At 36.6% G+C, this 27,747-nt stretch overlaps 2 protein-coding genes across 4 annotated transcripts in view; both read right to left on the bottom strand.

The window, feature by feature from the left end:
- LOC146160355 (uncharacterized) overlaps positions 1-878 on the bottom strand; it is a 35,327-nt gene extending 34,449 nt beyond the window's left edge. Inside the window, exon 1 of the mRNA XM_083384931.1 lies at positions 747-878. Within this exon, the coding sequence (XP_083241057.1) occupies positions 747-878 (132 nt within the window). The remainder of the gene's footprint in view (positions 1-746) is intronic.
- Positions 879-6,321: 5,443 nt separating this feature from the next.
- Positions 6,322-27,747, bottom strand: part of LOC146160356 (VWFA and cache domain-containing protein 1-like) — a 55,909-nt gene continuing 34,483 nt past the window's right edge. For 2 of the 3 annotated variants that reach the window (XM_083385687.1, XM_083385685.1), the window contains 9 exons: positions 20,890-21,025; positions 19,951-20,071; positions 18,167-18,244; positions 16,820-16,933; positions 14,450-14,588; positions 14,136-14,300; positions 9,406-9,518; positions 8,191-8,347; positions 6,322-7,260 (listed from right to left, as the gene is read on the bottom strand). In XM_083385687.1, the coding sequence (XP_083241813.1) occupies positions 6,746-7,260; positions 8,191-8,347; positions 9,406-9,518; positions 14,136-14,300; positions 14,450-14,588; positions 16,820-16,933; positions 18,167-18,244; positions 19,951-20,071; positions 20,890-21,025 (1,538 nt within the window). In that variant the 3' untranslated portion in view covers positions 6,322-6,745. The remainder of the gene's footprint in view (positions 7,261-8,190; positions 8,348-9,405; positions 9,519-14,135; positions 14,301-14,449; positions 14,589-16,819; positions 16,934-18,166; positions 18,245-19,950; positions 20,072-20,889; positions 21,026-27,747) is intronic. The other variant, XM_083385686.1, reaches the window with a different exon arrangement.

The raw sequence follows: 27,747 nt of genomic DNA on the forward strand, positions 1-27,747 counted from the left end.
TGCAATAAACAAGATTAAATATTTGATTTGTGTTTGACCTGTCGGCGGTCGCCAGTAAAACATAAAAAACAAATGATAGACGATGTCAAGAAAATGGCAGTAAAATTTTAGGTCAAAATGTTCAATTTTACAGGTCAAAACTGGGCCCTGGTCTAGAATCCTACCACATTTTCGTCCGGGTATATATTGATTACTTGGGTTAGGGTGAGAGTTAAGGCCCGTTTACACTACAGCAGCACTGGGCGTAATTTGCATTTAAATTCTATTGTGGCGAGCGTTTCATGTTTTTTAACTCAAGCCCCGTGCAGCTGGAAAAATATACGCTTTGGAGCGATTTCCACGCTTTGCTAAACTCAAGCCCAGTGTAGCTATAGAAAAACATTACGTTTTGTCGCGATTTTTACGCCCAGCGCAGCTCACTGCAGCTGTAGTGAAAACAATTCCACGCCCAGTGTAGCTCAGCTCCGCTCAGTGCAGCTGTAGTGTAAACGGGCCTTTATTGTATTTATTCTTATATATGTAATGCCTTCTTTGCAAGTTCAACTTTGACAACTAGTTTCGCTAGTGTTAAATAAATGTAGTAGAATTCTAGACGAGCGCCCGAAACTGCTAATTTTCAGGTACAAAAATATTTGTCCTGAAGTAATGACTAATGAACACGCGAAGATTGGTCTTTAGACTTACATACACTCCTACATAAACATAAATATTTTCATAACATCAGTAGCTATTTATAAAACACATACCTGTTTTTTTTCCCCGTTATCCTTCGAATAAGCACTAAAAAATCCAATTAGGTATAGTAAAGACACCAAAGCTGCCTCACAGAGTATAGTATAATTACCAGACAATAAAGGAGAAACTGTTTGTGTCGACATATGTAAAAGAAAATTGCACCTATACCAGTATCAACATGAAGCAACAGTTGCCTATATTCTCAAACTAAACTTAATTTGAAAACGTTATAAACTAGTTCAATAATGACAACTCTTGTCTTCTTTTATTAAGTTTTGTTACGTCATAGTGTAAGTGTATTGTATTCTGGCTTTCGATCTGACGTATTTATTTTTGAAAACCAAAAGTTTAAAAGTTATTATGGTTTGTCACACTCCTCTATGAAAAGCCAAACCCCGCAAAACTGCCACTTTCACCTATAAAAGTTTCAAATAAGTTAGCATACCAATTAAACAGCGTAAAGTAGAATGGCATTTTTGAGTTTTTCACAACATGTTGCATTAAATAGCAACTTGACAGTTAACAATTGTAATGAGAACATTTCAAATAGAATGGCTACTTTGCGAATCTAACAGTAAAATGGCGAATATCATAGTTTCTTTAGGAATTTTATAACCTATCAAATTAAACGGCTAGTTAAGGTTTTTAATGGCAATATTTTGAATGTGATGACTGCTGACTAAGGCGATTATTTTTTAACTTGTCAAAAAAAGCAGGGAGTCGAACCGGAACCGAACCGGAACTTTATGAACCGGTTTAGGGTCAATTTTTTCCGAACCGTAACCGAACCTGAACCGGTTTTTATAAGATTTTAAGGAGCTGAACCGGAACTGAACCGAATATTTTGAAAGTACCTGAACCTTAACCGAACCCGAACCTGTAAACAAAAGCGGTTCGCTCCTGCATGACGTCACAACTTCTATTTTACAGAGTCAAGTTACGCCATGTTCGAAATTGAATAAAAAAATATGAATATTGAATGAAAATATCGTTTATTTTTTATTTTTTAGATATTTCAATAATGAGTTGCTGTTTTTTTCAATAAGTCACGTAACTTAGATTAAATGACTTACAATTCAAAGATTATTCTTTACATTTATCGACCCACATTTTGAGATTTAACGCAAATTATATTGTATCTGAACCGGAACTTTATGAACCGGTTTTGAAATAACGATGGTCGAACCGGAGCTGAACCGCAACTTAGAAATTCCTCCGAACCGAAACCGGAACTGAACCGGATTCCGAAAAAATCCTTGAACCTGGACCGAACCTGAACCGGAAAAGTCAAACGGTTCGACTTCCTGAAAAAAAGTCAAAATTTTGTCAAAATTTGCACGTTAGGTCAAAATTTGTTAAAATTATTTCAAATGAAAATCGATTAAAAATACATATAAATCGCTTACAAGATTAAAAAATGTATATATTCAGCTTTTTGAAATTGTATATCAGAAAAATATTAGTTTTGAATTAAATTAAATGACATATTAAGTGTATTAAATCTTCAGTAATGATATACGCGAGCTATGCAGAATTTTACGTTACGTTTGAGAAAAACGTGCCATATTCACAGACCACAAGTAATGCATTCAGCTTCGAAAATAATACGTCCGTTTCTGAAACAAGGATACTTTTGGCGTAGCCCATCAGTAAACACAGTTTTCCTCTTCGGGATTATAATTTATTTATTTTTTTAAATTCAAAGAATAATAAAGAAAAATGAAAGCATCTGCTGAGAACCACCTGTATGCGATAGACCAGTGGTTCTTAACCTTTTTTTAGCTGCGCCCCTTTGGTAATTTTCCTATGCCTTGCGCACCCTTACGAAACGCAATTCAGCATTTTCAATTAAATATCACTGAGACAACTTAAAACTAGTGAAGACTGTTTTCGGTCGTGCGAAACGCGAAAAAAATTGAGTTTAATTGGTTTAATTGGCGCTAAACTGTAAATTCAGGAGGCTTTTCTCATTGGTACACAACGAATTGCTCGTGCACGAGCTCAATGAGCTGATTTTGACAAACGTGTTGTGAGGGCATTTACTCGACAGTTGTAAGGCTGTGATATCGAGCGCAAATAAAAATGGCAAGCGCAAAAATTAAACATTTCGTTATCGTGTTTCAAAAGATGTGACGACACAAAATACAGCGGCAATATTGCAAAAACATTATCAATTTGCGCAAAAAAGTTTTAGTACCCCTATTGCTAGCCTGTTATCATATATAAAATAGAATTAAAAAATAGTTCGAACAAGTTAGCAATGTTGTAATTAAATAGGGCCGTTATATTTAGATGATATGAAAACATCCAATGGCACTCAAAGAGACTTTGTGATAAAAAAGCTAATGCAGAAAACCCAAGATTCGCGCGGAGCGCGAACTCTTTTTGCAGTTTCTATGTTAAAGTTGGCAAAAAAAGATTTTTTACAGGACTGTCGGTGTGGTGTAGGCTACAACCCAAATGAAACCATAGAAACGCTGTTATAGACTAACTACACAAGCTTCTGTAAGAAATAAGAACATAGCCTACATTACAGTAACACTGATAGTAAGACCTAACAAACTCCTACCTTTGATTTATTATTGGGCCTTTTTCGATGTGAGGTTCTGTTGCCACTTTTCTGGCGCAATGTTTATAATAACAATCAAGAAGGTAGGGCCGAGAGGACAATTTGTTGGAAAAACGGTTTTAAATCAGCAATTTAGCGTGATTCATGGCTACCGTTTTTTGGAAATAAATACAATGTCTCGCCTAAAAGTCTTATTGAAAGTGAGCAGCCAACTCGAAATGGGAAAAACGAGGAAATTTGGACATTTTTGAGCGTCCTCGGAGGACCATTCAGTTTTCTTGAGAAAAGAGGACATATGGTAGGCCTAGTTATAGCATTAGTACAGCTCGAACTTCGAATTTGCTTTATACAGTTGTGTGTCTGACTTTAACTAATGTATTGAAAAATATATGCTGTATTTTCTCTTTTGTGATATATGCAATTATCCCATTTCCTATTTTAATAATATAGCAGGTCTTTGTTATTAATTATTTTTACGTTGTATTTCAAATCTCTTCAATTTCAACTATTCACACAGCATTTTTTTAAATTGCCAGCGTCTTGTTTTTTTCAGCTTTAACAAGTAAGTTTTGCACAAACCCCCCAAAATAACTGACTTCGTGAGGTTAACGACGCCAAGACACTAATACAGTAGGCTACTTCAAACAACATGTTGTTAAAATCAATGTTACGTCACAGTATATATAATAGGTCAATATTTTGTCAAAAAAATATTTTTTCAGGTCAAAATTTGTCAAAATTTCAATTTTTTAGGTCAAAATTTCTTATTTTTTAGGTCAAAAAATAATCGCCCTACTGATGACTAATTTGCGAATTGAATAGCAACATGGCGGATGAAATAGCATCTTTAGGATTTTAGTAACATGTCAAATGAAACGTGGATTGTAATAGCAAATTTCTCGAATGGAATGGCTACTTTTCGATTTGCAAGTTTTTTTATTACATTGCCGAAAATAAAAAAATTAAAATGTTAAAAAATATATGTCCAGTATTTTAGAATACGTTTTCCGTTTTTCCGCGACGCACTTGGCAGCCTTCCACGGCGCAACAGTAAAGAAGAACTGATCTAGTTCAAAAGACAGCATTAAAACGTAAACAAACCGGACGTAGAATAATCATTCGCGCGAAGCAAACGCCTTTATGTCGCAATTTCTTGTTGCGCCATGTGAAGTTATACACTCTGCAAAGGTAAGTTCTACAAAATTAGGTTTTGAGCGCACAAGTTCCCTCACGAAATTACTTTTCTCCAAACTTTTGTTTTGCATTATGGTCTATATACAAAAAAAGAAAAAATCAAAAACAAAGTGTTTTAAACAAGTGTTTCTTCTTAATTAGGCGAATGTTTCACCCCAGGATGAACACATTTTTTGCAGGGGCGAACCAACCAAAAGGGTTGAATAAGGGTGAACCGTCAGAAATGGATTATAGCTTGTGAGCAGGGCGGATATTTCGGGTGTTCATTTTTTGGTGTTATATAGACGAGATAGTTTTATCTTATCATGAGACAAGGGTGAATGAAATCTGGGGATAGATGCTAGGGGTGAACAAAACTAAAAAAGTTTAAGAATTAATGGTTTATACAAACACATCGTTAACATGCACCAGCTGTTAAACCTTTGCAAGATGTTTTCCGCTTCGCATTCCGCCAAAAAATTTAGCTGCACCATAAATATAGGAATAATGACGACTAAAAGCAGAGCGTTATATAGGAAAAACCTACGGGTAAACACGAGTTTTTTTGTGCGATTGGAAAACCAAGCTGAAAGCGAAACTTAAAGTTAACACTTCTGGGTATCGGGGCTGCAGAGTCGGACTCGGGTAAGACCACGTAAAACTACTCGAGTCCGACATGCGCATGCGCATGCGCAGAAGGACCGCAGAGTGGGTTTGTTTTGCTGAAGTCACTTGGGGCACGAGTAAGACCACGTAAACTACTATAGTCCCGACTCCGACATGCGCATGTGCCGTAACAAATTTAAAAACTGATATGACCGCCTACTGAAATTTGTAAAGGTAAAATAGCACATGGTGGATATTTTCCAAACATATATTGTGAGTGAATGAATTATGCGACACTCTTATAAGTGGATTGCTAAGTATCCACGTTATTTTAGTTACGTAAAGTGGCGGAATACAGGCTGTAGACTAGATTCAGGGCCGTACTCGGTACTCGACGAAATCGCACATTTGATCGAAGTCGGATTTGGTTTATTTTTAATCGACTCCGCAGCCGGTTAAAAATACCAAATTTTATAATCTACCAAATTTTAAGTACCAAATTTTAAAATCTTTACACCAACTGTAAATTTTAAAGGCAGAATAGCATATGATGATTATTTTCCAACCATGTATTGGATGGATGAATTATATGACACCCTTATGTGGTGATTGCTTAAAATCCACCTTGATTGAGTTACGTAAACTGGTAAAATACAGGCTGTAGAGTCGGAGCCTGATTCGGGATCGTAATCGCACATTTAGCCGGAGTCGGGATTCGCGAGTCAGATTATTTTTAACCTCCGCAGCCCTGCTGGGTATAAAGGCTGAAAAGCGTCGACGAAGTATTTTCAAAGAAGCGGACACAGTATTGTGTTCGTGGCAGCACTCGGTCAAGGCAGTTGCCTGTAGCGGAAATTACTGTTTTTTTTTAAGTTTACAATAATTAGAAAGGGACAATATGGGACTAGTAATTTAATCTTATAACTATAATATTACTGATCAAAAACTATTTTGTTAAACTCGAAAAAAAAAATTAATCCCTTAAGGCAGGGGTGAGCAATTATGTGTTAGCGCGGGCCGCATGAGAAAAAAAATAATCGTTTTTTTTAATTCCAGGGAGGGGCAAGTGACCCCCTTGCCCCCTCGTTGGGCGCCATGCTTCCACAGTGGGTTTAGCGGTAGGCACATGATGTTTTACTTTAACTCTATATTTCACACAGAAAAATATAGGTCATCAACTTGGTAGTGTATGACGTAAAAATTAACAGTATTTGCCTTTGGGAGTTACTCTCTATAAATATGTGACAAATTTCGGAATTAACAAAATGCCGCTTTCGTTATTGTGAACGTATTGGCGATATGTTTTATACAGTACGGTCAAATCCCGGACATACAAGCAGATTTTTTTATTTCTCTATTTTTGCCGTGTTTGGTTTCGATGCCTTGTAATATTTATTAGCTATTCCAATTATCTGTAGAGTGTCCTGCAAAACTTAATATTGAATGCGAGTAGGGCGCAAACAAACGCAATATTTCCTCTGCGGTACTGTTTCGTGAAGCATTGTTTACTTTGGATTATGCTTTATTGCATTTACCTAAGTCGCAAAGTCAAGTGAGGCCGGTATTGGGCCTGAATATTATCAGGTTATATTTAGGTATTAAGTTTTAACGAAAATACTAAAGTAAATGATATATAGATGCGATTCCTTAAACCAAAAGGTTTTATAAGTAAACATGAAAACGTTTGTCGCTATTTTCATTTTCACCAACATGTTCTTCTATGGGTTTACTGTTGGCGTACGGCATTTTGGCAGTGTCTCTTGATATATTTCTTAAATGGTAGGGAATTTTACAGGCATCTTTCGCGACAACAGAATATCTTTGTATGTTATCACTAGAATTCCATCGCAGTGGCTTAGTCGTATTTAACAAACTATCAGATGTCAAACTTATATCGTGCGATGAAACGCTTCTGGTCGGCAAATAACCCGGATTCCCCTCTTCCCATTTTTGAATGTTGCTTGAGGGCTCAGTTTCTGCTCTTTTTCTACTATTTCTTGTTTGAAGCAGTTCTGGTGCCACATCGCGTCTTCGCCAGAGTGGGGATCGAAGCAAATCGGATGAGTTTTGGCTGATGAACGAGCTTGAGCGTTGCCTTTCATTCTCATCCTTGCTCGCTTGTTCTAAATCGCTCTTGTTGTTGCTCGAACTTGTGCTGTTTGACTTCTTATTTTTTCCTGAGTACCACATATTTAAACACCAAAGTTTTATTTAATAGTTTTTGCATTTCATACTCACCAAAAGTTTATTACCACTCGAGGCTAGAGTATAAAACTGAAATTTTATCATATTAGCATGGGACAAAGCTAAGGTATAAAACCGCTTTGTCTCATGCTAATGTGATTGAATTTAAATCCCAATGTTTTGCGATTGATACTTTTATTGTGAAATACTAATACTCTACAGCAGTGATTCCCAACCTCGGGTCGCAAGGGGTTATCTGTGGGGTCGCCGTGTAGTGTTTATTAAGGAAAAAAGAGTAAAACAATATGAACTAAAAATTTACCAGAAAGAGCAAAAGCAACTTCTTGTCTAAAATTGTGTTGATGGGATTTTTTTTCAAGCCAAGTTAATGACATCACCGTTACCCTTGTTTTTAATCATAAATCAAGCATAAAGCTTCAGTCAAATAAAGTTGTCCAACAAAAATAGAAAGTGTAGCAAATTTTTAATCCCCAAACACCCGTCTAAAACACCCGTCCCAACTAAATTTTCTCAACAATTTTCCTTACTTAAATTACTTCCATATAAAAACCTGAAGTCAATTTTCTGTTGGGTCATAAGCGCACAATATATTTTCTTCACTGGAATTAAAAATCCATATTGTGACAAATGGAGCCCGTAAAGAGTTGTTACTTTACCCCAATTTGCATGCAGTAAATCCGTACATATCGAACATACCCGGACATTTTGCCCAATCTTGCGACAATCTTTCAGAAATGTAAACACTTGTCAAGTTTTAACATGAATTTACTTAACTCTGTTTACGTATCTTACATCAAAATTGTTTTTTTGAAAACTGAAAAGGGGGTAGGGAGAGCAAAAAGGTTAGGAACCACTACTGTATAGTCAAACGGTTAAAACTTGTACATAAAAATAACACGCACTTTTCTTGTTAATTGTACTTGGCTTGTTGGCAGTATCAGTTTCGTGTAACGGACGAAGATTATTTGTTGTAGAACCACCATACGTTACACCACCCTTAACTAACTGGACAGGTTTGCGTATTATTTCGGATCCATCGGTGTCAAGAACCGAAAGAATCTTAAAACATAACAAACAAATATTAGTATGGTAAACAATTTATGCAAAATTCAGTATATAAGTAAAAATTAATAAGCAGTTTATATGCCACGGAAACAAAATACAGACGATTTGAATACTGTATTCGCTGTGTTAGCCATGACGGGTCTGGTTAAGTTAAATACACGTGTTATTAATAATAAAAGCTTTTCCATTTTTTTAATAGTTTTGTTTCATATGAATCGCTAAACTAAAGTAGCTCGCTTTTCGCGAGTATAATCTTGTTGAAGGATAAAATAGAATAGTACATATCAAACAAGTCCTCTTTGTACGTTTTCTATCTTTAAGTTATTTTATAGTAACGTATAGTGTATATTATTTTTACACTTTAAAATACAGTAAGATTTGAATCCCATAAGTGCCTAAGACCTGTCCACGTACACAAGGGGTTTAACGGGCGCCAGTTTAAGGTAATTTGCAAAAAAATGCATGACAAGAAAACAGTTGTACGACTGTAGCAAGTTTAGCAGGCCACATCTCAGGCGTTGGTGGGCCAAAATGGAATTGCAAGGTTTGACGCAAATGTGCAACAAATTTCCCAAAAAAGAGCATAGCAAACAAAAAAAAAATTTTATGAGTTAACTATATGACTTTCCTAGAAAACACAAAAAAATCATGATGCCATTAAATGACATATTCACCGAAACATCTAACAGCGAATTCTCCTACATGCCCAACTTACTTTAATAGAATAAATCACAAACTTTAAATCGCATTGGGCTGAACGAAAGATTCGGGAAAAATATAAATTTGGCTCTTGACCCTTAAAAAAATACGTTTTGTATTGTTATGCGAGCTGTTTTTCGAAACTCCAACCCAGACCAAGGCAGTAAGACAAAACTGCTGTTTTGTTTTCAATGGTTTTAGATAAGTTTTAAACAAATCGATAGTGTTTTCAAAGTTCTGCTTCAGGGCGTATGTTAAAAAGAATTCGTGTACAGTAGTATGATGCCCAATCGCTGCTAAGATGTTGGTATTTTACAATAATAAATAAATCATTAAAACTCAACAACACTTACAACTTGTGGGACTGAATGCTTGTAACCAGTTACTTTATGACCCTTTTGTGAAATAGACGGAGAACATGGAGCTTTGTCAGTAGGTGGAGGGTCCGAATCGTCATCACATACTCCTGATAATTAATGTTTAATATGTAACAAACAACAAAAAAACATTATCATAAACGTTGTAATATATTCGAATAATTCAAAGAGGTATTTGGGTTAGTTTTTTGCGTAACAGCGCTAATGAATCCAACCAGGAATATTAATAAAAATCGTTATGGACCAGTTTATGGCAATTTGCCTTAAAAAAAGAGTAAATATGCCCCCAAATGTGGTGTTATGAGTTAAAATGTTTATTTTAATTTGTGTGAAATGAAAATACACAACCAACAAGCGATGCAAATTAGAATAAAAACTTTCAACAGATGGGGTGGGGGGCACTTCCCCTGGAATTTCAAAATGAGATTATTAGTATTATTTATAAGTGAAATATGTATTACTTATGAAGGTTAAAAATCTTATACATTATCCATGGCCTCCAGTGGCGTATCCAGGGTGGCGGGAGTTCTTCCCCCTTTTTTGTAAGTGATGTTATCGTTTTTGTCATGGTCTAACAAACTGTTCGAAGCGGCGTGCTTTTTAAGTAATTGGGTCAAGCGTCTTAATCTAATGCGAAACCAAAATCGAGCGCAAAACGCTCTTTTTCGTCTTTAGTTTGGTCGACCGTAAACGCTGGATAGTTTTTCTCTTTCGTTATTTGTTTAGGTCAGTAGTTCTCAACCTTTTTTCTTTCGTGGCCCATTTACGTTGCAAAAAAATTCCGTGGCCCAATAGAATTTTTATGAAAGAAAAAACTTTAAAATAGGTTTAGAACAAAGCACAGCAGAACATACTTCAAAACAAAATTCCTCCCCAAGCCATTATTCCTGTAAAATTAAATATAATGACACAAATGAAACTAAATCTAGCTTTTTAAATTGGTCTGTGGCCCACCTCAATGTTCTTATGGCCCACCAGTTAGCCATGGCCCACTGGTTGAGAACCGCTGGTTTAGGTTGACTGATTAGCAAGTGTGTATTCGACAATTACCAACGCTAAGTCAAACCGTCTTTCTTTTTTTCTCGCTAAAAAACGTCGAGTTAGGCGCAGTATGTTCCTCGCTGTTCGGTCTCTGCGCTAATATCCGATGTTGGTGTAACATCGACATTTGTTTAACTGAAGCAAGATTTTTAAAAGGAGGTATAATGGTGACTGTCGTGCGCGTTTCAAAGTCTCCATTTTTAAGTAATGATAGTTAAGACCACGTGCTGAGTGTGCAATAGACACAACTTATTTCCCCTCAGGCACACAGCTCGACGCATATGTTGCGCTAATCGTGGGAAAAACGATCTTTGTTTAGTATTGCACGTGGTGAAAGGCGTGCTTGTAATTTAGCACTAGTTCCGTTCATGGCACTTGAAAACTGCGCTGCTGATAGTCGAATTATGTAGGATTCTTTCTACCACAATTAATCACATATTTTACGGTCTTGGTTTGTTTTTTGCCTGAAGTTAACGATTGCACACTGTGGTTTCGCAGCTGGCGCCTGACGGGATTATCGACGACGCACGTGCTCGCTTTTGCTCGACGTATTTGGCTGTTTCTGATTTTTTTTATTATGTCTTGCAATCACCATTCTATGACGTCATACTGTCACTGTTTTATAAAGTCATTATTCATTAATGTCAGACGAAAATAGGGGAATTCCCTAAGTTATAAATTCAGGACCCCCTTTTTGATTTTCTGGTTAAGCCCCTGATTGCTTAACTTCGTCAGCGATGTTCTGCCTTCTGCAGCACGAACTTTACAAACTCATCACCTGCAAATCCCATGCTTTTCCCTGCCACAACTATCTGGTACATTTCTACTACGTCTTAAAGAGGTCTCTAACTCAAACCTTTTTAGATCCCGGACGAGCTGTCACAGACTAGTTCGGGACACGATCCCCAAAGCAGCTGCTAAGGATAAGTATTGAGTTTACATCCTCGATCAAGACGTTTATTAGACAGTGCGACATTTGAAGTTAATTCTTTATTTATTGTAGTCAATTTTTTTAGTTTTTTAAACAAGTAAAACGAATTATATGATTTTTATACGTTATTTTTGTGCAACCAAATAACTGTTGACTAAAGGCATAACAATTTTTTTGTTAAAATCATCTTGATATATGATCACTACGAACATATTTGAATTTTAAAACTAAAAGCGCTAAATTTACCACCTTGGGAGTATCTAGATTCGATTTAATTTGCTCATTAGCTCACGTGTTTGACCGTAAATATCAAGTTTTTTAAGGCTACCGGTTCAATAATATAAATTTGTGACGTCATAACTTTTTTATGGCATTATTTCAACAAAATTCTGGATTCTCTCCTGCGTACTGGCAAGTTTTTTTCAATTTGGGTCGAACAACAGCAATAAGGTATATACAGATGATGTGACTTCCTGAACTATAATTTTACGTGCCACCGAGGTTGGCATATAAATGAGCGCGAAAGGTTATCCGGAAAAAGAGTAACAAAAAACTGCCAACCATCCTGTCACAAAGGTTTATCCAAAAATTAAATCCATTTCCTAATCCACCAGGTTAAACTTAACTGAAGTGTAACAAAAAGTCCATCCTTCAGTTATTCATATTACCAGGGATGCGGAGTCGGGGCACAACCCTAGACTTATTTGGCTATGGTTTTAGCTTTGGAAGCTGGAGTCAGACTTTGGTTATTTTGAACCGATTTGTGGTAGAGTTGATTAGCAGTTTTGACGTTTAGACTGTGCGACGAGAAGGTTTTATTTAGGAATGCCATAAAATAAAATGTTAGATGTCGCGGGCCACATTTTTTCACTTCGCGGGGGCCCATTGGGGCTGTGTGGCGCATAGAAGACGTCACTAGGTTACGTACTAACGTGACGTCATAACATAGATGATTTCAAGAAACCTGTAGAGCGCGATCCTGTGCGAAATTGTACTAAAAACAGAAAAAAATAGTTTATTGCAAGTCTACCAAACTTTCGGCCAACAGTCACAGGTTAGGTATTGAATGTGGACGTTAAGACTTCGACGCTCGACTGTCTAAATTAAACGGCAACTTACGATTAGCAACTTATAATATACAAGTTTTAAGTGGCTATTTTTGTATGCCATTTCATTACGATTAGAGTAGGAACAACTTGAAAATTTAGAATATTAATTCTGAACAATGTGCCTCGGTGGATTAAACCGTGCAATGTGGTTTTTGACTGATCTTGATATTATGGCGGCAACATCATATAATAAAAAATGTTTGAGAAAGATTATCGAAACACAAGGATCTATTTTTGTTACAGTAATGCAGAACAGTCGCGAAGAACTATTTAAATTAATTAATTTTTGGATTTAAACCAAACAAACTCACAACCAAACCTACGAAATTGTTGACTAATTCGTAGATTGTACTGTATTTGTACGTTAGATATCAGCAGAGTTTATTCAAATGCCAAACTGTGCAGGTGTATTTTGTACCAAAGATGGTTGTCCAGGGATTCTCAACTGGTGTACGCATACCACAAATTTCGAGTGTACGCGTGCAGTTTTTTTTCTGGCACTTGACAACTTCCGCAAAAAATTAATGAAAAAAATATGTTATTTACGAATAGCGAAAAAAATGTTTGAGCTTACTTCAAGTCAAGCGTTAAAGACCATGCTGCGCATGTTTATGACTTGCTACTAGACATAATCACTGTTATTGAAATGCCACTGTAAGTAGCAAACTATTAATTAAATCTTTCCACCATACCCGAAGTGTGTTTTTTTTGTCTTTTTAATTAACTACTTTTGAGGGGCACGTTACATATAAAAATAAATCGAAAGGCTAGATGGCTAAAAAAGTTTGACACTCCCTTCTCTGCACTTCACAATGCGTGTTATACTTCGCACAATTCATTGGGTCTTTTAAATAGTGAATAAAGATAACAACGAAAGTTTAACGGTTCTTTCAAGTTACACCATAAACAACATTCAAGATTAAATTTATCGCGTTTTCTGTTTTTTTGAACAACGTTTTATTGTAATGATTTAAGACGCCCTGTGGACTCAAATTTTAAGCCAAACCAATGAATTTATTCGCCCTTCGTGTGCCCAATTGACCGCCTACTTCTAAAACGTAATTCATTTTCAATCACAAAATAATCCTTTTTCCGCCTCTGATAAACAATTGTTGCAATTAAATGCTTAAAACCTGCACGTTATACCAACAAAAACGTTAATATTTTTACGATCAGACCCCGAGTTTGGCTTTTCTCCGCAACTAGGAAAAGGTTGAAGTCGACCCAAGTTCTATAACATCTAGTGCGCCTATAATTTATTGTGCGCATGTTATTCTCGGTTTATTCCGTGAAGAAAGAGGGATACCCCATACCCACGCCCTGTACTTCCATTGTATGGACATATATATTTAACCTGTAATCTCAACAGAAAGTAAATGTTACCATTAATATTTCCGTGCACACAGCCATAAACTGGCGTTGTACGCCTTTCACACACAAAAAAACTCTTTTTTAAGCACAGGTAGCAGGATCTTTCGGAATTTAACAAATGCATTATGCATTATAAAAGAAAGTGATTCACAAACAGTTCTAATCAAGGAAAATTGAAATAATTGAAACTTACACATATTGAATAATGATTGCTTTTGTGTTGTGACGCAAAGACAAAAAACTAAATGCCAAACCTTTTTCGTTTTCCTCAATCAAATGTTTTTGTCTTTTAATCTTCTTGTAACAACAAATAGTTATCGTCATCAGTGCAATCAGAGCAATGCTTCCACATATAGCAACCGCTAACAGAATTACGGATGATGTTCCTCTTTGCTCATCGAGGCAATTTGGAGTGTTTTCTGCGTGTTATTTTCATATGTTTTGAAGTGAAAATATAATAAAAGAAAGGTGACAAATTTTTATTTTAATGTGTTTCTAAACTTTCTTACCTTTATTTTACTGGAAGCATTGCTTTTATTTTATTTCATAGATATTTTTTAAAACTTGCCATAATCAGGAAGCCGTTGACCCTGTAGACCGTTAAAACACTTGTCAGACGCCGAGCAGTGAGGCGAAGCTAGGGAACTCCCTGTTGACGTTTGGTGACACCACACGCAGCCCACTAAACTAGAGCAATTTGTTTGGTTCTATAAAAAGAAAGCTGTCGGATAAAAATTTAGTGAAGTTTAAATAATAAATTTGCAAGCCTATACTTAAAGATTTGCCTTTTTGTCAGTTTTATTTCGAAATTAATTGAACAAATTTATTACAAATTTTATACAAAGTTTAAGCATTTATACTAACAAAATAGGTTTAAGAATATTTCTTTTGGAAGACCTAGTTGTAAAAACTGCCCTGTTAGTTGATACAATATGCTAATATTTACGAAATCGATGGTTGAATGTGTAGTGCAACGGTCACCAAACTATATGGTTCCACAACAATCAGACGCGACAGATTTCCTTAATAAGCCTAAAATAGTTTATTCGGTCATTAAGAGTATATTAACGTAAACTTTGTCGGATACAAACATAATTAATTAGTTATGAAATTTTTAACTCAGATTTTTGTCCGACCCGCGATCGTCAGTGTTTTTTCGTCCCTCTAGTCTAGGGTCCAAGGTTTTTTTGTTATTATAATGCGTTTAAAAATGGTGTACCGGTTAACAATGGTGTACCGGTTAACAATGGTGTACCGGTTATCCGTGGACAGCTGGCCGAATGTGTCGCCCACCGGTTGACACACTTTCTGCCGCGTTAAATAATTCGCTAACCGAGAAAATAATTTGCTGTTTATTAAACACATTTTCTAACTAAAACTAATTTGTAACAGCCTACTAATGTGGAATAGATAAGAAGTGATTTATTGTTTGAATGTCAAACATTTTAAAAATGTCAGAGCTCAGATTTGGAATGTCAGAGCTCAGTCATCTACGGGCCGATTTTACCGTATTGTTATGATATATCGATTTTAGTTCATGTTTTAAAAGGTGTAAATTGCTGAACTATAAATAATTGTCATCACGTTACGAGACTTTATATTAAAATCGTAAACAGCGTATAAAACCTCAAACATTAATGCATAATAGGAGCTTGATAACGGAGGTCGCGAATCGATAAAGCATTGTGGAACGTTGTATCCTTAAATAACAATCACCAACGATGACATCATACTCGTACGAACGAACATATGAGGTATATATAAACTTAATCTGTTTATGCAGATTTGTTAAGTTAAATTAGTGCGTTGTTCAAGACCTAAAAGTCTACAAATGTGAGACTTTTTGATCCATTAGATCAGTGGTTCTCAAACTTTTATTTTTTTATTGCTCACGGTCCTTAAAAAAATACACAAATAAACTCAGAAAAACACATTCTTTTTAATTGTATCAATGGGACGGGTGCACTTGCTTCTTTGCTATCAGTTATGTTAACCTCTAATTAACGAATCACTTTATTTGAGTCTAGCAATCACGAACAGTTTTAAAACCGTGCCCACAGTGGCAGCGCAGCAAGCTGTAAAAACGTAATTCTCATTAGCACAACGCAACACTATGACGTCACAAAGGATTTAACTTTAAGCGTGCAATAACCTTAATGAACAACTAATGAGCTTGGTTTGGAAAAGTAAGTTGCCTGAAAATTTTATTGCACAAAAACTTTTCTTCTTCAGGAGCGTCGTGTTGATTTTTTTGTTGGGTGCTTCGCGGTCCCAGAAAATTGTCTCGCGGATCCCCAAAGGACCGCGGACCCCAGTTTGAGAACCACTGCATTAGATAGATGCACTTGATTGTCGTAGACCTTTTTGCTTAGAACTGCACTAATTTCTGATGAATAGAGCAGAAACACAACCTGACTTGATCTAATTTTGAAATTAAGCTCATTTGCTCACGGTTTTTTAACCTTTTGCTAAACTGTTTTTGCCTTCTGCGTGTTTTATCCGAACCAAACAAATCATACGCGGTTAATCACTTAACGCAGTAGTGACAAAAACATACTTCACATCATGGCAGATGGCCCAGATTTATATCAAGTTAATCGAGGCGATACACGTGATTGCCAAACTATCTTTCAAAAAGCTGGTTGAATTCCAAGTTGGAGATACAATTTTTTAATTTAATTTGTTATTTGGTGAATGTAAGCCAGAAAAAGTAAATCGTGAAAAAAACAATCTGGACAGCAAATAATAACTTTGAGTGTATCGTTGGTCCATAACACTGTCAAGCTGCACGTTAACACTGTCTAATTAAAGACATGAAATTATTGTTTTTTATCTAATTAGAGTTGTTGCAATTTGTGGTATAAATATTACGCATATATACGTCCATGAAAACCCTTTTTACTACGCCACTATCCGGATGCACTACCTATAAACTTACGGCAAACTCGCATTGGGGGTCAATACACCTCGCAAGATAATCAGGGATGCATTCGTTGAGGCTTAAAAGCTTGGGCCGTGGAGGATAACATGATGGCACAGCTGGGTCGATCTGCTAAACGATAACAATAAACTGATTTAACCAGAACAGTGTTTTCCATTCTGTAAGCATAAATCTTAGCGACCGGACTCAACTTACACCCAATATACAAACAACCATGTTAGAATTTTATAGGTAGTAGCCCAATTTGTGATCGTCAATGCATATTTTACGTCGTTTTCTAACTAGTTGTTGTGCATTGTTTAAACTTCCAATTCCATAGTTTAAAAAGAATAGTTTCAGAGGATCAATTTGAACTCTTTAAAGACATTTATATTTATAGCTAGCTGTAATATTACGATAGTGGAAAATATGTATGCAGAAGAAAAAACTGCTTGCAGGCCTGGTGTTCAGCAATATTACCTTCACCTTGATGAACAAGCAAGCGTGAATACTTCAAAAGGTTTGTGTATACAGTTACATATTTAGCAGTAATTGTGACCGGAGATATAAATATCAACCTTTGTTGGCGTCAATCTTTCGGCACATCCATCACTACTTTTTTCCTTGCATGTTTTTTTTTTGCTGATTTAAATGTCCAATAGTTTAGATAAAACAGCAATCTTGCCATTCACTTGTCGCTAAAGCATTAGGCAAGATTTAAATGGTCAAGTTCAAATAAAACATCAATCTTGCAATTCACTTGTCGCAATTTGGGCAATTTTGTGATTCAGTTTATTTAAAAAAACACCAATCTTATTGCGCAGGCTAACCATGGTCTGTATTAGGTTCTGCCCAAAAACATATGAAATATATGACGACAACGGATACGGAATACAGAACAATAAGTTACAGACATATATTCCCGAAAAAGTATGGTCATGCCATTTTTGAATTTTTTTACAAAAAGTAAATAAAAAGTTTTATATTTTAATATGTTATGTGATCCACAACATAAAAAGAAAATTATAAAACATTTACATACACGAATGAGATTCTCCTAAAGATAAAATCTGGAGCATAAAATATTTTCTTAAATTTAACAGAAATGTATTTCGCCGTAAATTAATAGGCATTTTTTACGTTTCCTGTTTTAATAACACCACGTCTAGCGCATTTTATCGCTGTAAGTCTAAAAGCTGTCATTTTTACCCTAATAACAGATAGGTCTGCTAATTGTTTTAAAATTTCGCTGTTTAGTTTAGAACAAAATTGTATGCATTAATATAAAAAATCCAGCAACAATAGGATAATTATTATTAACACATTTTACAAATTTATGACAAAAAATATTTAAAACAATCTTACGAGAATTTGATTAACACAAGTGTCTCGGTCCACAACATCTCTGGTGCAAGGACATTTCCAGGTCTGGTTCTTGCATTGCTTAAAAACATTTATTTTAGTTCTGCATAGATTTAACAAAGATGTAGTTTCCAAGTGTACTTTCAGACCGTTTGGCACAGTGTTTATGGGGGTTGCGAGCTGTACCACAATATTTAGCTGATTTTATAGTGAATTTAAAGGTTCCATGCGTATAGCAGCTAAGTATCTGCAAAATATCGCACATGATATTGCGGTTTGCACGTTTTAGAGATAATAATAGCCTAGTTGTTCGGTGTTCAGGTTCTTATTTATATTTCAACTTTTTACGGCCGATTTGGAGTATGATTAGTCGGAGCAATCTGGTACATTTGAAAGAGATCTAAGTTGTTCGCAGCCGTTGCTGGGCAACAGGTCTTCATGTCTCCCTCAAACTATTTTTTTCTAAATTTATAAAAGGCACGGATCATTCATTTTCGAATATATATTGTTTTGTAGGCATTTTTAGCTCAAAGTCTCTTGGCATATTTCATTGCATGTTTAAAATACAAATATTATCGTGTAATAGGAATAGACCAGGAGGGGAGGAGGCAATGCAAAAATATTAAGAACCATTGATGTAAACAGAGAGAAATATATTCCGCATCGAATTGCATTATTAGTCTTTTGAAAGAATTTAACAGAACAATTCAAACATACAAACTGTTTGGTAAAAACTCATGCATGCAACGTACAAACCAGCACAGAACTAAAAGCAACACCAGTGACATGAGTAAACATAGGTTAAATCGTGGCGCACTTATTTCAACCAAAATAACAAGTTTTTTTTATAGCAAAATTATGGTCATAGCAAAATACTGGACGGCCAATCGCTCGATTAGAAATTCATTCGTAAGTTTCGGAACAAATCGGTGAGGTTCATTGTATCTTTACGGTGCGTTTAATCACAATAAACTATAATTACAATTATAGTCTCGCAAACCACTGCTACCTAATTGCTTTTGTGTACAATTTGTCGCTCAACATCCACATACTTTTAGAAAAGGGTCATAATCTCAAATTGCTCTGCAGAGTCGAATGTCAACGTAAAATTGGCCGCAATATATAAGAATTTCTTTGGAAATTCTGGGGCCGCAATATATAAGAAATTCTTTAGAAATAAAGAAAACAAACACATTCTGTAGCCACACATCAGGCATTCATTTTACGTAGGTAAGCTTTGCGATGTTGCACTCCTTGTCGCTCAACATCCACACACTTTTAGAAAAGGGTCATAATCTCAAATTGCTCTGCAGAGTCGAATGTCAACGTAAAATTGGCCGCAATAAATAAGAAATTCTTTAGAAATAAAGAAAACAAACACATTCTGTAACCACACATCAGGCATTCATTTTACGTAGTTAAGCTTTGCGATGTTGCACTCCCAAGAATACGTTGTTCGCTTTACGGACACAGCTTACAATTACATCACATCTTCTATCACTTATATAGGGCTACCAGGAGTGCTAGGCTATTGGTCAATGTAATTTTATTTTTTATTAGTGGTTATCAACCAGTTTTTAAGTCTGCATTGGTTTGTTATATGGCATTTAGCGTCATTTATGACAATACGTATCACAACGTGATTTCGACTTACAACCCTACAAAAGCTTTAATTTCAGTAAATATATTTTCAATTTACAATCTAAGATATTTTTATTGATGACGATAGTTTAATATAATTTATATAAGGAGTGGACAAAAACAATCAGAATTTTAACAGGGCTTACTGGTTCCTGAAGCGACGAGCACCCAAAGTCCCCACACCATGGTATAAACGGACGAGCCAAAAAGAAAACGTTTGTTCCCGGAACAGATTTCATAAAGTATTGTGAGCATTGCAGATTTCGGCTACAAAATAAGTATAAAATTGTTTTCAAAATGAACAAATCTACCTTCAAGTGTGGCTAACAGAGTTTATTGTGTGTCGTCACACCTTTTGAAACACCATTAATGCAATGTTTATTTTTTGTGCTTCTGGCGACATTTTTAAGTGGTTTCTGGGCAGCCTTACAACTGTGGAATCAATGCTCTCTTAACATGTTTGTCAAAACCAGCTTGATAAAAATGAATATGTCGAGCACGAGCAATTCGTTGTGTGCCTAAAGCGAAAAGTCTCCTGAATTACCCTTTAGCAAAATCAACCGAATAAAATCAATTTACTATTTTTATGTAGTCTCATTGATATGTTATAGAAAAATACAGAATTTGCTTTTCGTAGGGGGGAGCAAGGCATAGGACAACTATCAAAGGGGGGCGCGGTTAAAAAAAAGCTTGCGTCTTGTGGGCCACCCCTGACGCTTAACGTGAAAAGCAAAATAAGTTTGACGCTCGACACTCGACGCACTTAGTTGGCTGCTGCTTATACCTTTACGATGTGAGCTGTACTTGTTATTAGCGAAGTTATGCGTATGCTTTTAAATGCATATTAAACTCTGTATTTTGATATAAACCTATTCTAATGTCTTTGTGATCATCTACTTTGTGTCATCTCTTTTTTGTTTAAATATACTTACAGTTCTTGTAAGCACAGGTGTGTTCTATGTTCTCTCGACTTTTACTTTTGAACGTCAAAATAATGTATTGAAAACGCTTAAAATATACCTAAAATGTACAATTTTTTTGATAAAATGTACCTCAAACAATATTTTATACAAACTTTTACTCACGCAAACAGGGTGTCATTGAGTTGCGCATAGGGTTCAATCTTGTACCAATTTCGATACATTTCCGTATCCAAATCAAAACAGCTCATTCTTCTTACAAGTTTAAGTTCCAATAGTTTGTTCATCAGGTTTCTATCGCCTGTTTAGGTTAGTACATACCAGTTTTTAGTTAGTACATACCTTCAAATAAACGTGACAAAGTTCAATATAGCATAAAATAGGCGATCATTTAAAGCATGCCCTTTTTAGAGCGCGGCACACATTTACTAACACTATTTGGGCTGCTGCCAATTTTACGCGGAATTTATTTATTTAGGCCACATAATTGTGACAGCAAAACAATTATATACTATCAACTAAAAGTCGTAAAAAGACTAAGACTTTGTAGAATAATGCCTATGTCACAAGCAAACTTGGGTGTTCAGAATGTTTTTAGACGCTCTGAATTTCCAACAGGGCGTTAAAACGCCCCAGAATTCGGCCAAGTTGTGCGCGCAATTAGTGTACAAAAATAGTTCCTGTAGCGCAATTAACCAGAAGTACTCAAAACTTTTCCTGAATTCCCACGTAGGCACGAGGCCATTGAAGCCAAAAACAATATCTTTCAATTTTATGTAAATGCATTTTTGATTTCGATCGAATGTTACGTTTTGCCCATTTCCAAGGAACAATTTTCAGCGTTAAGACTCTTACGCATGTGCACACACGCTGTTATCTAAGAAATGTCGGATTATTATGTGAATAATAACATAAATATTCCGACATTTCCTCTAAAAAAATAAAACGAGAAGCGCTAAATGCTCCATATGTTTCATCTCGCAAATTTACTTCAATTTACTTCTCGTAACCACTTAATTGCAACGCAGTCGTTCTTGACTTTTTGGCCAATTTTACAATGATGTAAACTCGCTAGGTGATGCAATCAGTATTGCACAAATGGTTGATAATCAAATCTAATACGCCACAATGATGCCATTCATATTCCTTTTGGAAATCAATTCCTGAATATACATTACATTGGTCCGTTAAAATTGAAACGTGAAGTTCGAAAATCGGTGGGTCATTATTGTTTACAAACTCTTTATACACAAGGTTAAGGCCCCCAAATGTTTCGTCCCACTTTAACTACAGAAATAAACAACAAATTACGCTTACTGGGAATATTATTTGACTCTAAAGTAAGTTTTTTGTTCACTTGCTAAAATTCATTAACTCTCTAACACTTAAATTGTGCAAGTTTGATTACATGAAGAGATCATAAAATGTTTTCGAAAAAGACTAGCTTTGCACTGCATTTTACTTCTCACTTTTCTCAAGAATTTACGTATTAACTAATTCCTGTACACTGATAAAGACTTCAGTATCGGATCGGATCTAATAGTTTCCATGTGTAGCAGAGGATGGTTTCAGGAAACCAGTAGTAAATACACAAGATTGCATCAAGTGCAAAATATCTCCACTAAGGTAAATACACAAGATTGCAACTAGTGCAAACTGTCTCCATTAAGGTTTAAATACGTCTTGCCTTATTCTGCATGGAAGAACAAGGTACAACAAGTGCAGCAGCTTGTCACGGGCGTCGTCTACTCTAGATAGAGCAACAATTTGTTGTACTCGAGGGCTATAGGGCAACTCGAAAGCGGAAAAGGCGATTTCACAATTTACGCGCAAGGAACACGCAGAGAATGGAATGTCAACGTTGATTGAAAACTAGATGCAGCGTTTAAGACGGAATGTTTAGATGATGCGTACTTTATACATACACTAAGTTTAAACAGTTTGATAAAAGTGATATGATGACGATTGACTGCATTCTGGAGTTTGAACATTTATCGCATAAAATGACCTCTTACGAGATGGAATAACCAGATACAATTATTTTTTAAAACTGTTAGATGACGCACCCTTAACTTCTACGAACAACAAATGGCGCTGACATTTGCAAGTCACCTTGTTCGAATCCATGGAGTCTGATTTTCAACGTATATTTACCTTAACACCACTTGTTGATTACCTGTTACAATGTATTGACGCCAAATAAAACGCCAAATTGGGCGGCGAAATGAACACTCAAAAGTTCTAAAACGTCTATTTCTTTTAATGATGTTTCAACGACGAAGTCAACATTGTGCTATTTTCAAGTGTAATCAACAGTTGCGTAGCTGAAACCTACAAGTCGGAAGTTAAAGACACTGCTTACTCGAAAACCGTCTGTGGTAAACGGTCGCTGCGAAATTGTTACCGCAATTTAGATTCCAAGTTTAAACATGAGGTTAAAATTACTTCTTCGCGTACAGTTTAAAGTTTGATGATAGAAAGAAAGTAATTTCCAAATCTCAAGCCCTAATTCCTGCTGGTGTTGGTGGAAAATTGTGCAGCATTACCGTTTTTGTCGTCACGAATACCTTGCCTCTGTTGCTTAGCAGGTCGTTACTCCAGAAAGTAGGTGCTGTGCTTGATCTTGCTCGTGGTCGTGGTCAAGCAACAATGTTCAACAAAGACGTTGAACTGTTTTTGTGGCTGAGTGGTCACTAGTCACTACAATGTTGGTGTTTTCCCACGAGGCACAAAAAACTGGTGACAACCACTTCTATGTTTGGAAGATATGGAGAAGCCCTGGTAATGTGGCCAGATCGTCGTGCCCAGTAAGATTAGCTCTCAAGACCATGCGAACCTAATAAAGCGCGTTGCGCGTCTAAGCTGTGAAAACACAGCAGTACGAAGACCGTGGTGAATGGCCACATCTCGCCACTGATATGCGGCATCAATATTAATTCAATGCACATATAGTTTGGAGGAAAGTGAAAAAGAGAATCGAGTGTATATCCTATGGTTGGATGCTTCGCCCAGATGATAAGTACGGTGCTTGTCGGAAAACAGATAACTTAACATATCATCAGGTTCTTACTTCTCATCCGGCCAATTTGGGTTGATCAGTTGCTCTGGTTGTATGAGTATACGAGGGAGCCAAGGTGCATTGCTGTACTGACAGCCCTATAGTGTGTGCGGCACATCAACGCAGTGAACTAGTTAGTGTTGAGGCGGATTAGTGTCTATTCTTGCGTTTGCCATGCATTGCCTTGTGTTCGTAAACTTTTCTTATTGTTGAAAAAAAAATGACAGTGAGATTGTAAGCCTTGCGCATTTTGATGTAAGTACTTTGAGTTAATTGTGTAAGCATTCTATTACTTGCGGTCAAACGGTCAAAAGTCGCCGGCACAAGGTGCCTTGACATTGTGGATGTCCTTACTTCAGTTGGTGTTACTACCTTGCGGTAGGAGCTCGCCTTGTTGGTTACTTGTAAGTGTTTGGCAATGATGCTTAACTTACGCTGATGCTGTTTCTCTTTCTGTTTTAATAACATTGTTTTGTATTCATTTGAATTAAGATGTGAAACCACTTATGCGAGCCTTTGTGTTATTATTGGTTCCTGTTAACAGATAAAGAATTGAGTATCGGATCGAATCCATTAGTTTTTATGTATGACGTTATTAGGACAAGTTAGGCATAATCTACATATCAACCAAAAAAAAGTTCCAGCTCATCCGGCCTGGGGAAAGTCCCCATTTTGGATTTTTTAAATGGCCGCCATAAAATACAGTTTTTGCTCATATCTCAGCTTCTACATCATTTATGAAAGAGATTATGGTCTTAAAGCATATATTTTAAGGGTTAAACAACCCGAATAGAGCACATCATCAACAATTTAAAGTAATTTCTGAATCATCTTCTATTTGGGTTTATAGGTTTTTTATTTAAGAGCTGCCATGTAATAACTTGCTGGTGAACCCGCATAGAGTGCTGTTTAGTTTTTCAGGTGTTCAAATGCTCTTTCGACGTCCCCATCTCTTTCAGCAAGAACAATAAGTCGGGTAAAGAGAACCGTTTTTTTCAAAGTAAACCTTAGTGGTTTTACTTTTGTTTTAATAGGTTCAAGGCGAGTAAAATGTTCCAAGCTTTCTTGGAGGTTTTTACAAATATGCCATGCTTGTTGACAATTAACAGAATTTGTGTAGTCAGTCCTGGTAATGTTGTAGTCAGTCTTGAGTAAAGCTATCACAAGATGATCGCTTATAAAGAAGTATAAAATAATTGTGATACCTAAACCATTTAACCATCGTATTGAAACATTCATGGTCTTTCTTTCGACGTATTTTCGCCAAATCTTTGTAACTTTGATTGCATCTTTTCAAACCTACCCTTTCATCCGTCAGAATCTCAAGATGCTTAAGTGCTAGAAAACCCAAAACTCTTACTGATTTCGTATGGCGAAGCCTGCCGCGTGTGAGACCACCATTTGATTTGGCTTTCCACTGTTACATAGATAAGCTGTTTTGGGGCGAACTTGTGTGCAAACATGCAGCTCAGAATCAGATTAAAAAACACGAAAAAATTCTTTGGTTAAATTGGTAACTATTTGTTATATACTATTGCTTGAAATGATCAAAAAAACGCAAAACGCAAACATTTTTTGCGTGTAAGTAATTAAAATACCCAAAAAATGGTTAAAGCCTTAGATGGAACATCACGGCTTGGTACATCCTCGTTATGCCCATGCGAATGTCATACTCATATAGCTGTTTATTTGACAAGAATGGCGAGTGAAACACATGCTTTGCACTTCCGTAATTTTTTTAATAATGGCACAACAAAAATAATTCCCCCCAACTGTAGTGCGTAATGTTTCTACATGTTTTGCATTTCAAAAATCAAAAATATATGCGATTAAGTGTGTAGAAACAATAAGCTTTTACAAGAGAAAGGAATCTTTCAAAAAAAAAATTTTTTTGCACCAATTTGTATACAAATTGCAACGGAGACGGAAGATGCTGCTCGGGCTGCCAAAGAAACTGTTTTCGCGGCAAAAATGGATCCCTCAGTAAACAAGCTCAAAAGCCACAAGGCATGGAAGTCCGGTTTTCAGGATACGCGAAAGGAACCGTTGTTAAAGTGTCATAGGTGCGGGAAGCCTGGACATCTTGCGACAACCTGTCGTTTTAAAAACTCCAGGTGTAATTTTTGTAAGTGCACAGGACATTTGCAAGCAGTATGTCGCAAGAAAATGCAGATTTCGAGCGTAAGGTCAGTGGCATCTCTTGACTGCCAGCTTCTGCCAAAAATGATTTATACACTAGTCGTCGACTCCAAATCGTTCAACGTAGAACTCGATACCGCTGCAGGTGGCAACATTTTGTCAACCAATGTTTGGAGAAGTATTGGGCGGCCGAAGCTTGATGACACGAACCTAATCTCTTTAAAGAAGAATTGGGAACCTTACAAGGCTTCGAATTAGAAGTGCAGTTTATGAAAAATTCAACTCCGGTGTATCACAAGCCAAGGCCCGTTCCGTTTGCTCTGCTCGAGGGTTTAAATCAAAGTTACGAGGCAGAAGTTCGAAACGGCACATGGACGCCTGTGCAATTTAATGATTGGGGTACACCGGTGGTACCTGTGCGAAAGGCGCCATTACCAGGTAACTGTGAATCCTCAACTCGAGACACATCGCCAGCCACTACCGTTACCAAGTGATCTAATGCAGAAACTTGGAGGAGGTCACGGTTTCACCAAGATAGATTTGGCAGATGCATACAACCAGATTAAACTTGGCCCAAAAAGCCGAAAGAGGTTAGCCCTCAGTACTCATCGAGGCGCTTTTCTTTAAAATGTGTTACCTTTCGGAATTTCTTCTGCACCGGGCTATTTCCAAAAGTTAATGAACGACATCACTCACGATTTACCAGGTGTGGCGGTATTTTTAGATGACATCTTGGTCAGCGGTTCTTCTAAAGAGAATCATTTGCAAAATTTGCGTCGTTTGCTTCAACGCCTTGATCAAAAGGGTCTACGTTGTCGGTTGGAGAAATGCAAATTTGCGTAAGAAAAAGTTGAATACCTTGGACATGTTCTCACCAAGGAGGGCATTGCCAAAGGAAGTAAAGTCGATGATGTCATAAATATGCCCCCACCAGAAAATGTGTCAAATCTTCGTTCATTTTTGGGTTCCGTGCAGTTCTACAGCAAGTTCTTACCCCTGATTTTTCAACAGTTGCAGAACCGTTATACCGGCTTACCAAGAAAACTGTAACTTGGAGTTGGGGAAAGAAAGAGGAAGATGCTTTTAAACGTTTAAAACAGTTCCTAACGTCAGACAATGTCCTAACACATTTTGATCAAACTCTGCCCATTGGAATAGCATGCGATGCATCCAGCATGGGAATTAGTGCGGTTTTATTTCATCGTCTTGCAGATGGAAGTGAAAGACCAATAGCCAACATATCGAAAACGCTGACTGACTGCCAGAGGAAGTATAGCCAGATCCAAAAGGAGGCTTTGGCTATTGTGTTCGCTATTCGCAAGTTCTTTCAGTTCCTGTACGGCCGGAAGTTCATTTTGGTCACTGACCACAAACCCTTGTTGACAATCTTCGGTCCAAAGAAGGCTGTTCCAACGCTCGCAGCAAATCGTTTGACGAGGTGGGCGCTTCTTCTCAACCAATTCAGTTATGATATTGAGTACAGGAAAATCTCCGACATTAATAATGCCGACGCCCTTAGTCGAAGTACTCGGGTTGTTGCACCAAGTCATTTGGGAATGCAGAAAATGAAGCAACTGGCCAGAACAGCGGTTTATTGGCCAAATATTGACAGGGACATCATGGATATTTGTCGTAAATGTCATAGTTGTGCCTAGCATCAAAATGCTCCACCAAAATCTTTATTGCATCCATGGATTCTACCCGAAAAACCTTGGTCTCGGGTACATGTGGATCATGCCATCAACTTTATGGGCCACAATTGGCTGTTCATGATCGATGCTTATTCAAAGTATCCATGCAACCATATGACGCAGTCTATTACAGCA

The sequence above is a fragment of the Ascidiella aspersa genome, chromosome 3 (assembly GCF_963924565.1).
Source record: "Ascidiella aspersa chromosome 3, kaAscAspe10.2, whole genome shotgun sequence".
NCBI lineage: Eukaryota > Metazoa > Chordata > Ascidiacea > Phlebobranchia > Ascidiidae > Ascidiella > Ascidiella aspersa.